The 14,291-nt window shown below is 35.0% G+C and overlaps 1 protein-coding gene across 1 annotated transcript; it reads right to left on the reverse strand.

Annotated features, from left to right (window-relative positions):
• Nucleotides 1-273: 273 nt before the first annotated feature.
• LOC148942252 (uncharacterized) lies at nt 274-5,333 on the reverse strand. Its single transcript, XM_089103531.1, has 2 exons — nt 5,167-5,333; nt 274-754 (listed from the first exon to the last, which is right to left on the reverse strand). The coding sequence occupies exons 1-2, from the start codon at nt 5,230-5,232 to the stop codon at nt 311-313; spliced, it is 510 nt and encodes a 169-aa protein (XP_088959657.1). The 5' UTR covers nt 5,233-5,333; the 3' UTR covers nt 274-310.
• Nucleotides 5,334-14,291: the final 8,958 nt, after the last annotated feature.

Raw genomic sequence — 14,291 nt, forward strand, 5'->3', positions numbered from 1 at the left:
TTCACCGTAAATCCTGGATTCGCCACTACAATCAATACTGTTTTTTTTTTTTTGCTTCCATGACTACCATATTAGGTAGACTGACAAGCCGCCTCCAAAATGAAATCCTGGCTACGCCGCTAAAACCAACCAAAAAAACCATTTAAAAGAAAGTTATGGGCAAGATTTCTTAAGTTTATTTTCAGCTCATATTAAAGGACTTAAATTAGCCACAAATGATTGTAGATAAAAATTAAGACCAACAAGAAAAATATGAGAAGCTCAGATCTTATGAAACTTAAGGGATAAGGGAACGCCAGAAACATTTTCACTAGTACTGAGCAGATATTCTTTTCAAATATTCTGGAAGAAAGACGTTAACATAGAAGTTTTCAAGAGCACAAATATTTTCACTCCATGGTTCGTCTCTCACTATTTCCAATATTATTGTGCTCTTTTCTGACCAGACACAAAGATCACAAGACTGCCAACCAGTTATAAATAGCTGCCCTTGGATTTGGTTGTAATATTTATTACCAAGAGGGTGAGAACGGTCAAGGTAATAGTAGTTGGCACTGTCTTTCTTCAGGTAACTGTTTGATATATGTGTATTCACACTGGCAACAACACCATCCAGTCTTTGAGTATACGGGCACTTGACTTCCACCAGCTTTTCTGCTGATACAGTGCCATCAGGAGATGCACCAACCATTCCACTTGGGGTTAGAAATAGGCCTGCAGGGGCAACAGTCACGCCAGAAATCTGCTCATATTCCTAGAACGAAAAAGCAAGATGAAAAACAAAATAACTTTTTCTAACATTTAATATTGTTGGTGCTGTTTTCTGGTTATCTTCCAAGAGAGCCAAAAGTAGCTTAAGCAGAATTTTACTGTGCAATTGGCAGCAACTATCACTTGAGTTGTATTTTCAATATTTTCTTTTTTCAAATAATTTTTATTCTCTGGTCACATTGGTGTTCCTGGCTATATGGTTGACACTCTGGGTTGGGAATCCTTTGTCCAAGGAGAACAAGTTTAATTCCTGGAGTTTCCAGTTTATTTGGATTGGGATAGGGGGTCAGTGAATTGACTTAGCTCAGCAAGAGTTGGTCCAGCTTTAAATGAGCACCTAGAGAAATCTGGGGAAGGTAAGCAAGAAGAGCATGCAAAAGTAAAGGATAGCTGGTCCCTAGCTTGATATTGCTCTTTCTGGCTAAAAGACCACAAAATGGAGATCAGCACTTCCAGTTTGGACCTGGAAAGTCTACAGCCACCATACATACTTACATATTGGTGTTCAGTTTGCAAACAATATTTTATCTTCAGTTATTTTTAAAAGAATTGAGACTATCAGGTTTCTAAGTATGATTTGTATTAATTAATTTTTAAAGCCATGCTGACTTTTGATTTAAAACAAACATGTTTTGTTGTCTTTAAAGTAGAGATTTTAAAATTATTAATAATTAGAAGCCGTTTCTCTGATTTTGCCAACTTTTCAGGCAGTAAGTAATTTTTAATAACTGTAAAATATTTCTTCTGGTCCTTTACCAGTGGTTATCAATTATAATGCACTAAACAATGATTTAAATATACTGTGGTCATGGGCGTAGGGAGGGAGGCAGGGGGGCAGCTACCCCCCCCCCTTATACCTTCAAATTTACATTAGATATGGCTGGAAAAGCAGATGGTTGGAACAAAAGTTGCCCCCCCCCTTAGACAATATGCTGCTAACGCCCTTTACTGTGGCCACTAAAATTCTGAAAATCTAACCTATTTTACCAACTTAGATTGTTCAAAAAGGTGTAAGAAAATATTTAATTTGGACTGAATTATCCACAAAAACTTTCTTTTAAACCCATTAAATGTAAGAGAGATGAAGAAATGCAAGTAAGATGGTCCTTCCTTTTGCCTGAATAATGGATGCATGGACAAGAGTGTGGCCATGGCCCTAGGGCTTTAGTGCAATAAGACATACTTATGTCCATCTATTTTTTTTAAACAAAGAAGAGATCTATGTTTCCTAGCTTCAATAAAAGTGTACTTTCTTTGGATTCTTTTCCATCCAACTAAAAGCAGTAGGGGCAGCATCAGGTATAAATGACCTTCCTCTTAGTCTACATACACAGGGGGAAATCATGCAGCTCTATACTAGCCTATACATTACCCTTAAATGTGCAAATATATATCCTGAATTGACATATAGGCCTAGGATAGGGGGGGGGGGGCTAAAAATTCATTTCCGACAGAAATGATTATTATATTTGTAATCACCATAAAAAAAGTCATCAAATGGTATATTCACTTTATTTGTAAGTCAATAATATGGTTTGGTAAAAACTTGCCTAATGTGCAAATATATAGCCCAAATTATATATTTCCAATGTATTCTGCCACCTGTCAGTTTTTTCCTGTTTGTGTTTTGTCACAGTTGATTAAATTAAAGGGTACTAGGGTTGAGGGAGAGATTGAAAGAATAAATAGAAAATATATAATATAAGATATAGATTTCTATATTAGGAGGGTTGGAAGACAACAGAGCTGCATGTAAAATGTTTAAGCTATAATTATTATGCAAATCATGAAGGGTCACTTTTTTAACATGTTTTCTTCTCTAGGCCAAAAGATAGGCTACTAGCAAGATTTAGTTAATTTTTTTCTTTTTTTTTTATTAACAGCAGTTAAAAAAACAGCGCCAATATGGTTATTTTCGGCTCGTTTTGCCAGGTGCTACCCAAACAAAAAAATTTACTTTCTAGATCCACCTCTTGTGTTGGACAGTACTGCTTCAAAGGTGGAAGTCAAAAGATCAGGAGGGGGGGGGCTCAATGAAAAACCTTAGACAATCAATTAGACGGACAGATTAAATAAATTGTTGCCAAGACTAGTGGCAGCTATTACTTAAGGACAAGCATCTTTAAAAGTGAGGGCATGAAAGCTGCAATAAAAGGGGAACAAAAATGAAAACTGTGTTTCTTCTTACATTGATTGCACCAGCTTCATGTATTTTTCCCCACAAAAGAGACCTGCTTTGCTTAAAATCCTCTCCAAGATCTCCTCCAATCAAGGCTTTCATGAGGGTGTTAGAGGGTGGACGTCTTCGGGCAATACAAGCCAAGACATCTGAAAAGTTACTGGCAGTAATTCTGGCCTTCCTTAACCTTAACCAATTATGGTTTGATGTCTGGCCAACAGTCTCCATGCTAACCATTGCAAGTTGACTGGAACTTAGCTTTAGGGCGGAAACCAAACCAGGAATGTCAAAACTGTCACTTAGAACAGCACTGCCAGTAATGTTTTCTACTACTACGTTAGTAATCTCACCTATATCTGGGTTTGGTACATTGACTACCCAATTAAGGGGGGAACTTGAGCAATGTTTGCTCAGCAAGGATTTCACTTTGTCAACATAGCTGCCTTTCATGATTTCTTCCAGGAGTGAGTCGTTTAAAACAGGCTTTGGAAGGAACAACACTTCTGTTGGTTTGGACTTCAGTTTGTCTTCATTGTTTTTATTCCTCCTGGAGCAAGGTAGGTCTGTACTCGAAATGCTCTTCTGGGCATGTAACAGGAGTGCAGCCATATGGTGGCACCGGAATTGTCCTCTTGGGCAGTCACATTTTCCCGAATATTCTTCCAGTAGCTGAACCTAAAAATTTCACTGACTCAGTAATTGTTATTGAGTATAAGCCATACTAGCTTTTTATTTTGAGTTTATTTAAAAATTGAGGGTCAATACATTAAATGACCATAGGGATAATTTACAGTAGTTTTTCATGCTGAAAAGACCACAAATATTGCTTTTAGAGATATTCCCCTTATTCCAAATATTCCCCTTATTATTGGCCATGGTACATTAATTTTCATAAAGTGCCCAACATTCTTTGAAGCTAATTGTGCTCTAACCCAATCCTGCAACAGGGGTTCCAAAAAACTCAGCTCTAGCAGCACAAGAGTTTGAGAGTGCAGAAAATCCAATGAGCCAATGCACTCCCAAGAGTGTCAGTCATGGTTCCAGACACTAATTTATGTAGAGAGAACTTTGGTCAATAGCCAAATTCTAGAAAGCTAAAAATCTGTTAAGCAAAGAAAGGTAAGGAAAGCTTCTAGAGGCACTCAAATAGAAAGTGGTCCCATTATTACACTACTTTCAGCTTCCAAACTGATACTATAAATTGAAGAAATTTGGGTGTTTCTATTGTCTGTCTTTCAAAGTACTCATTAAGGCTGCATACTGTTTGATCTTGGCTCAACTGCCCTTTACTGTTTGATGTTCTATCTGAATATAAGAATCATTCCTGTCGCAAATTCTAAGTACTATTTTCATGGACAATCTTGCATAGTCTATAGGAATATGGTTTGTACAGGCTTTTAATTTGAATTAAGGATCTTGGACTCTTAATGGGGTGTGAACAAGGCCAATTGAACAAACAGTGTACTGATGCGTGGGGGCCAAGCTAAAGGGTATGTCCTCTATTTTCAAATTTCTGAAAAAGAATTTGCAATGGGAATGATTGTTTTTAGAATAAGTATTGAAAACTGAATAATATTTTATCTTTTCTTTTTAGTCATCTTGAAAATAAACCTCTCTAGGCTAGATCACATTGATGATCAAAAGTTTCACCAACAAAACTCAGTGAATTTGGACTATAGGACCATAATTAGATAGCTAAGAAATAAAGATACTATTGCTGTGTTCCTGACTGTTTATATCCTATATTGCAGGGGTAGCTAATCAACACCTTTATGGCAGCATTGAATTAGGCTCTATGAATAGAACGGTGTTTATTTGTTAGCTATCTAATTATGGTCCTTCATTCCAAATTTATCCCAAAATCATGGCAATTGGTTGTTGATCACATTTTGATTGACTTAGTTTTCTTGAAATAACAAAAAAACAAACAAAAAACACCTTAAACAACACACATTTTAGCAATTTCAGATGTAGAACTTGATAAAATAAGGAAAATCCTGGTAAAGGTGCAGTTTAGTTCCCCCTGTAGTGTAGGGTGTAGAGCCCCTGTACATACAACTGGGGTATGCAGTAAGAAGTCAGTTGTTTATATTCTGCATCTACTGGAGAGTATCTCTGCAATGTGACAGCCCAATTGACTGAATAATAAACAGTTCTAGGATGCACCTTTACCCAAATCCTTATACAAAACAGGCACACATACTAACAGAACTAACCTGTACATTGTACAGCTTCCCCTTCATGGAAGCATGGACCTGGCCACTGATAGTGGCTGAGCTCATAAAAGAATGATTGGAGATGGCTAGATGTGAGGGCTATCTCTCCTCTTTGAAGCAGCTTAAGCTCTCCCTCGAAAAACTTAAAGATTTTATAAAAGTTTAGAATTTCCATTTGGTTGCGATTATCAAAATGGCTTGTTTGTCTCCAGATGATGATAGTGATATTGTAGTGACGTATGACTTGACAGACGTGGAGTGCACGTGGCCAATGTTGTTATTCTCATACTTATCCATAGCGTTCAATGTAACACGTGGCCGGATAAGTATTTGTATTTGCTTTTATCCTGACAACACGTGTCAGGATAAGTCAGATAAGTTATGGAACGCAGTCGAGGAGTTCAAATATAAGATGATAGATATCGATTTCTGTGCTCTGTGTGCAGGTAAAGTTTGCTAGGCTCTTGGCTGATAGTCAGATTTTGTGGTGTTTGAAGCATTTTAACAGTTTACAATGCAAGATATGCTGTGCAGACGTCAGCGTATTACATTCAAATAGGCAATGGCCAACTGTTTCATTATTCATATTACAATACCTGCAAAGAGGGGACCAGGGAACTGAACCACTTGAATTAGGAAACTGATAGGAGAATGCAAGAAAATTTAGTCCATTTTTTCCAGAACGAATTCTATGATAAATTTTAGAAAAATCATTATTGGAAAAGGGGGAAAGAATAGGATTATTCTTATTAAACATAATATCTGATAGTCTCCATCGGTAAATGTCTCTAATGGGGATTGGTCTCCCACTTGGCTGGTCAGTATTTATAGCATTTTTTGCTATTTCATCAACCTGATGATTACCACTTATACCAGAGTGGCTAGGAATATACTGAAGGTAAATTCTTATGCCACTTGAAGCAAGATTATCTATAACACTAAGTCAGTGATAAGTGTAAATATCCAACTTATACTGAGGAGCTGAGGACAGCAACTCAAGGCTTGGTAAAGAGTCAGAATAAACTATAATATTATTTGAATTAGCAATCAAATGTTGATTTTCCATAAGGTGTTCTAATGCCATGATTATGACATCTAACTCTGCTGACATTATATATACATTATTATACAATCTCTCACCCATTGCAATGTTCAGGTGAGGAAGGAAAGCACCACTTGCTACCTTCTCATTCATTTTGGACCTATCAACAAAAATTTGGAAATGGTTTTATAAGTAATTGTATTAAGTTCAGCAAATTTTTTCCAGACAAAAGCAATGGGGGTTAAATCTTTAGTCCACTTTGAGAAATCAGTATTTATTATGGGGATTGACAAATTCCATGGAAGGGATTGGGGGAAAGTAGGTGCAATAGACTTGGCGGGTACAGGGAATTTCTTCTGAATATTGGCATACTTATCTGTAATGCCTTTATACATGGCTGGATTTCTTAAAAAATTATTTAGTGTGTGTGAGCTATTTGATTCAATTTTTGTAAGATATTTTATCAAAAGAAATCTACGTCTCTCCCTTATTGTTGTTAATCCACTCTCAATAAGCAGAAACTTATTGCTTGTGGGTTTCCTAAGACCAAATATGAGACGTATTATATCATTTTGTATTGTTTCAAGTTTTTGCATCTGGGTCTTTGCACATGCACCATAGATGATGAGCCTATTAGTCTTGCATTAACATGATCTCGCTTTTGTTGAAATTGGATTATTTTTTACTTGGTGGGTGCAATAAGTAAATCTGAATGTTGAGAAAAAATTTTCAAATTGGAAAAGTGACTTTTGCAGCTTTGACTGTGCAATCTCAAAGGTGTTGCCAGATGACCATAGTACCAGATCATCAGCATATTTTAGATTCGTGTGGGGGAGGTTCATGTCCCAGAGATATAGGACAAAGAGGAGGCAGCTGAGGACTGCTCCCTGAGGAAGGCCTTTGGTTATTGTCTTTTGGCGTGATGAGGCTGAACCTACACAAACAATGAAACTTTGCAATTCTATGAAAGATTTTATAAAAGACACTAGCTTGGGGGGTAGTCCAAGGTTTGCAAGTTTATTAAAAAGCATTTGGGGGTTCACATTGTCATATGCCCCTTCAAAATCTAGGAAAGCTGCAACTAGGACATTATTTTTTGAAAATGATTCATTTATTGCATTTGTTAACAATATGAAAGCATCTGTTGAGGAATGGTGTTTCCTGAAACCAGTTTGATTGTGAGGGATCATATTATTTTTTCAACAAACCAGAGGAGTCTATGATAGATCTTTTTCTCCATTATTATCCCCATCATAGGAGTGATCATTATGGGCCTATAAGACTCAGGGTTATTTTTGGGTTTATTTTTCTTTAGGATTGGTAGGAGGGACAAACATTTCCAAATATTGGGGAACATAGATGAAGCCCAAGCATGATTATAACAATTTAGAAGTTCCTGTTTATGTGAAGGTGTGAGATTCCTTATCCATGTAGGGTGTATATTGTCATAGCTGCTGGTACTCTTGGTCCTAGTATGACGTATTGCATTATTGATTTCCTGGAATGAAAATGGGCTGGTTATATACTCAGATCTTGGGCGAGGTTGGTAACATGGGTTCATAGGAATTGGGGATGTTTTACTGCAATTATTTGATGTTAGCTTATTAACAAAAACAGTGGCATATAACTTTGCCTTTTCATTATTATTGTCATAATGGGTATTATTATGTATAAGCTCATACAGGAGTGGGTTGGGGGAAGTCTTTTTCCCACAGATGTGGCTTATGACTTTATGTATAATTGGCTCATGTGTTTCTCTGGAGAGATTATTTGCAAAATTATTCCAGTAATTATATTTGGCATTTATTATAGTCCTTTTTAGAATAGATTCTGCTTGTAATTTTTTAAAATATGTATTAGGTGATGGTTTTTATAGGAATGTTCTCCTAGCTGCCTTTTTTGTTCTCCATTTATTTTGGCAATCATTTGTCCACCATGCTTTGGGAATATATTTAGGGAAGGTTTTCCTGGGTGTTGTCCTGGGGATAGCATGATTAGCTGTATTTATTAGTAAAGATTCCAAAACTCCAGCATGTGTCAGCTGTTGCGCTTGAAATGCATGAATTTTGGGTGAAACTAATAATTTCATCATTTAGCTTGTTTTGGAACATAGGTCAATTTGCTTTAGTGTTGATATATTTTGGAGGTATGTGATAGGGTTTCAGCAGGTTTGTTTAGGGAGCAAACTATGGCAAAGCGGTCAGTACATAGACTATCAATTTTATTTATATAGATTTTACTCAAAATATTTAATGACATAATTTGTAGGTCAATTGTAGAGAAACTGCCACTTTTGGGGTTAAAATATGTATTCAGGTTTGGAGGGGTAGCAACAGCTAATTCAATATTATTTGAAGTCATATGCTCAATGAACTTACCAGTTTTATTTGCTGGTTTATTCCCCCACAAAAGGCTATGGGCATTAAAGTCTCCACAAATAATGATATTTTTCAACATATTAGAATTATTTATATAGCTGAAGAAATCCATGGCATCTGTAGTTTGACCATTAGGGTTGTAAAAGCTTATTATGTAAGTTTTTGTATTATTCAGCCAAACACTGATACCAATTGCATCAACATAATTTACAAAATCTGGAAAGTTGATGCAACAGAATTTTATATTATTATTAATTATTAAAGCTACTCCACCTCCTTTTCTCTCTGATAATCTATCCTTTCTAAGGATAGTATATCCCAGAGACTAAATTTGTTGATTTTGGTTTATATGAGTTTCCTGCAGGCAAGCAATATCAATGGAATTATTATTCATAAAAGATATTAGTTCATTTAACTTATTTTCTGTAAGTGATCTTACGTTCCACTGGAGTATTGATATGTGTTGTGTTGTTGATTTAATTTTCATATGACTGTGTATCAATCGTCAGCTTTGTCAGTAGTAGAGCAAGATCTTTTTTGCTTGAATGAGCATATGATTAGGGATGTAGATTTTTGCCAATTCAGCAATGATTTTTGTTTTCTGTTGTTGTTGTATATTCATAGCCTGAACTGCATTACAGTTTAGAATGAATATGCATATGTTTGGGGTTTGCATGTTTGGTTGTGCATCCGGTTTGTCAGTTAAGGGATTAATTCCTGGTAGTGTTTCTGGTTTGTTTCTTCTTGGGAGGGGGGGGCAGGCTAACCTCATCTCACTAGACAAGAAGGCTTGTTGGCTTGGTGATTCTATATTACAGGGATGTGAGCTAGGGGGCTTAGATGATGGTATTGTGTAAGGGGTACTTGATGCATTGAGAATGTTTGACTTGGGAGTTTTATTTGATTTCATTATGGGTTTTATTTGGTGTGGTTGGGCAGAATTTACTTCCATAGCTGCAAAAGGGTATGGAATGGCCTTCTCTGTTGCTACTTGGAGTGGTAGTGCTCTTTTCTTATAGACTATGCAGGTTATAGTGATTTATTGGTAGATTTATGTGGGCCTTTACAATTGATACATGTAGGCTGAGTGTTGTTGCAAGTTGTCAACTCTTTAGGATGGGAGCCTTTACAATTACTACAGGCTTGGAGAATTTCATTGCATTTATTTGTTGTGTGTCCCAATTTCAGACACTTCTGACACTGGATAGGCTTTGGCTTGTATTCCTTGTGCGGTTTGATTTGCCCAAATAGGAATAACTTTTCTGGGATATTTATTTTTTTCTTCAGTGTAAATAAGGAAGATATACTTGTTTTTAGGCCATTAGAGTTGGGTTTACCCTGTTGGGTGACATCTTCAACAGGGATTGTGTTACCAGCCCTATCTGATAGCCCTTCTTTTAACTCCTGAATTGGTATTTCTGGGGAACATTATATACTACTATTTTTGGTGGGGATTGTTTTGGGTTCCATTTAGATGAGTTAATTGGGGTATTCAGAAGAGATTTTAGATTAAGTATTATATCAGCTGATTTCGGATCTTGGATAGCTATTAGCAAAGATCCATCACGGTGAATGTTAGAAAACATTGATTTTAACATTTTAAAAATTGCAACCCTTATTGTAGTTATCTTTGTTATTTCAAAGGGGGTATTTGGAGAAATGTTTAGGTAAATTCCTATGTTTTGGGAAGGATAATCTTGGAAAGGAGGAGGGGAAATGCTTTTGATTGGGGACGTTTTTTTTCCTTTTTTTGGAGCTCCTAGAAAGGACCTCTTGAAAGCCATTATCCTCTATAGTGACATTTGCTCCAACACTGATCATTGTCCTATTCTCAGAATTTGAGCTTTCATATGAGCTTTGTGATAGGGAGCTTGACTAGCCAGGATGGGGCAAAAATGAATCAAATTCATTAGTATTTGGGGTGGGATCCGGAGGGACTTTTTTTTAGGGGGAGTTCTTTGCATTTCATTTTTGAATAAGCTTTAAGCTAAAAAGGAAAGGATAATAGTATGATACCAGACAGTCTGCACTCAACAGTGGGGAAAACTTACACAAAGGGAACACCACAGTATGGCCCTAAGGAGGATTTTGAGCACGAGGGGTTCAGTACAGCTATTGATTAATCGAGACAATAATTCACAAGAAACTTATTTTTAAAATTTCTTAAAGTGTTCCTGTAAAGGATTCTAATTCCCAAAATTTTGGTTTGTTTTTGGTTTGCAGACTTATCTTGGTTTGCAGACTTATCTTCCTATTCTTCCAGACTTGTTTAAACTATGAAAAACACCCTGAGCTTTGGCTATTCTATTTTTAACGCCTTCACTGCTCCCACCATCTTTACTAATAGTACTACCAAGGTAGGTGAAGCTGACCACCTGATCAATCTTTTCGTTACCCAAGTCACCTTTTCATCTTCACTTATTCCTAGTCTTAGTGACTTAGTTTTCTTAACATTAATTTTCAAACCAATTCTAGCACCCTGAACGCGCAAAACCTCTAAAAGTTCATTCATTTTGCTCACACTTTCATCTAGGATGCTTAAATCATCAGCATAATCCAAGTCCAGGAGACTTTTTCCTCCCCTTTTGATTCCGTGGTCTCTCATTGACTTTCCTGTGCTCCGTTAGACAAATTCCATCAAAACGATCCATACAAAGGGATATAGAGCACAATCCTGCTTAACTCATCATTTAATACAGAACAAGCTGCTAACCTCATTTCCTACCTTAAATGAAAAAGTGTTTTTATCCTACATAGCACTAATCACTTTAACCTCCTCTCTCTATCATAAAAAATGTGGGGTTATCTGACCTGAGAACAATCCCTGAAATTTTCGAACGGTATCAAACAAACCCACTTTTCTTTATCAAAAACCATCTAGTAAATAACTGGAAATTTGCAATATTTACGAAGCTGGTACCAGGGTAGTGACGGCCATCTTATCCCCAGAGGTATTTTATCGGAACCTTCGATTATTCTAAATGGAAAGGCTACATCAAAATTTCCCTCAGACATCGAATGGAGGGGTAGAAAAAAGGACAGAGAGAGAGGGGATGTGTTGCCTGCTATTCTTTTTAGACTCTTACAGAGGGTACTAGAACTTACAATGTAAATCAAATGAGTCCCCCTCTCAGTTTCTAAGGTCAACCCTTCCATATGAAATGGTCGGAAAAAAACAATACATTGATGGCACATGGCTCTTTACTTAGGCAAAGCTATAGTGCTGTCTGTGATTTCGTACATCATCACACAACTTAATCATCAGGTATGGAAAAAGTTCCAAAGCTGCCACTGCCAATAGCAGAATTTGACAGAATTCCAAAAGCTACTTTAGCAACACAACTTGTGTTTTGACAACTTTTCTTTGAGCAAAAAGTACTTTTATATGTAAAAATGGTATTTTCAGACGCAATCTGCCAAGAAATTACTACTTTACCACCCCACTTTTTCAATGGCAGCTAATCAACTGAATTTTCTCAGGGGAGAAGTGGGGATAAATAAGCGAAAGAATGCGTTAAGAAGACCCACAAGACAAAAGGTTCGAATTTTTAATTTTTTAAAGAACAGGAATCCAAAGTACGAAGGATTTACACAGTCACAAAGATAAGACACATATACTTTCCTTTAGGAGAGGGGGGGGGGGGTCGAAAAGTAAGTTGTGGGAAGAAAAATAAAAATCTCAATATGAGGGCTGAGACATAAATTTATTTTGGCCCTGTTTCCGAGCCTGCTTAGTCTACTCTATAGAACCTGGATATACTAAAATAGAAGAAAAAGTGATTGAAAAACTGTAGCAATTATATGAATTATACATTTTTCACCATACCTTTCCAAGCTTATCCTTTCAAACCAAAATTTGAAATATTACTTGGTAATTTCTAAAGCAACTCATTTAGTGATCTGCATGGTATAGTGCTCAGTAAAGCGCAATTGTCAATCTAACATTAAGGGACTTTGAGAAAACAGCCCCCGAATCCTGTTTGCGGTAATTTCCCTTCGGCTGAGGTTCGACTAGAATCTAAACTTTAATTTGGTTTGTTTTATGTTTAATGGTTATTTCTGATTGTTTTAAGTTTTACCTGAGCATTTTGTTTATGAATTAGATTTATTTTATTCCTTAAAACGAAGTTCCTTTCCATTTTAATTTAGAACTGTTTTGGCTTCAGGCTTAGCATCATCCTTTATTATTCTTACTGAAATCTTATTTATTCTTTGTAGCTTAATTCCGTTTGTTTTTTTAATTAATATAGATTTATTAAATTTGCAGTTCAGAAATATCTGCAGAATTTTGTTTAGTTGTTTGTTAAGAGCAAATTTTTTCGACACAGTTTAAATTTCCTGAAGAAATATCTATTTTTAGTGTAAATATAGACAATTTAAATTTTTAATTGCCTAATTGTCCGACTTTATATTGAAGTAGACCCCACACAAGTTTACATAAAAAAAACTTGTTTTTTTATTTAATTAGTTACTTAATTTATTTAATTAGTTTAATTAGTTAGTTACTTTAATTGTGTGAGTGTATTTATTTAATTATATTTATATTAATTTATAATATATTTATAATAAATTTATAAATTTATAATATAATTATAATTTATAAATTTATTATAAATTTATAATAAATTTATAATAAATTATTAATATGTATTTATATTAATTTATTGTGAGTGTGTTACTTAATTTATTTAATTAGTTTAATTAGTTAGTTACTTTAATTGTGTGAGTGTATTTGAATCAGATTGGCATTTCTTGAAAAAAACAATTTATTTAAGCAAAAGTAAGTATCTCGTTTAAGTTGATATATATATATATATATATATATATATATATATATATATATATATATATATATTGGAATTTTAGTAATTTTAGGAATTTTATATTGGAATCAAGTAATTGGAATTTGGTAATTCTTGTGAGCATTTGGAAATCAAAGCTTAAACTCAATAACTGATACTAAATGTCCTAACATTTTGCTTGGATTAAAAGTGACGAACTTTTAGTGTAAATATAGACAATTTAATTTTTAATTGCCTAATTGTCCGACTTTATATTGTCCGACTACACAAGTAGTAGCGTCAAGAGGCAAATGTATCAACTGAAAAGCACACAAGCAAAGTTAAGAAATTATCTATAAGCGACACTGTGGATTTTATTATATATTAAATAAAAAAACAAGTTTTTTTTAACTGAAAGTGAGAAACGACGTTAAAACTTAAAACGAACAGAAATTATTCCGTGTATGAAAGGGGCTGTCCCCTCCTCAACGCCTCGCTCGTTACGCTAAAGTTTTTTATTTTTAAAAAAAAATAAGACTTGTGAGAAAGTCAAACTTTAGCGTAAAGAGCGAGGCGTTGAGGAGGGGATAGCGCCTTTCATATACGGAATAATTTCTTTTCGTTTTAAACGTCGTTGTAAGTCTGTTGTAAGTTTTAACGTCGTTCCTTACTTTCAGTTAAAAAAAACTAGTTTTTTTTAAATTTTTGAACGTTTTTGAATTAATACAGGTTTTGATTTTGGCTCACCGTACATGAATAATTACAACAAAATTTTCATATGAATTTTACTTTTATTTGGTTAAATGGCCTTCTTGAAAGTTGTTTAATTTTATTTATGAACGTTTTTATTAGTAATAAGTATACGTAACTTACGAATTAACTTACGTAACGAACTTCTATATTCATACATTTTTATATGTATAT

This window comes from Artemia sp. Qi Xiang Cuo, chromosome 17, assembly GCF_049724085.1.
Source record: "Artemia sp. Qi Xiang Cuo chromosome 17, ASM4972408v1, whole genome shotgun sequence".
Taxonomy (NCBI): domain Eukaryota; kingdom Metazoa; phylum Arthropoda; class Branchiopoda; order Anostraca; family Artemiidae; genus Artemia; species Artemia sp. Qi Xiang Cuo.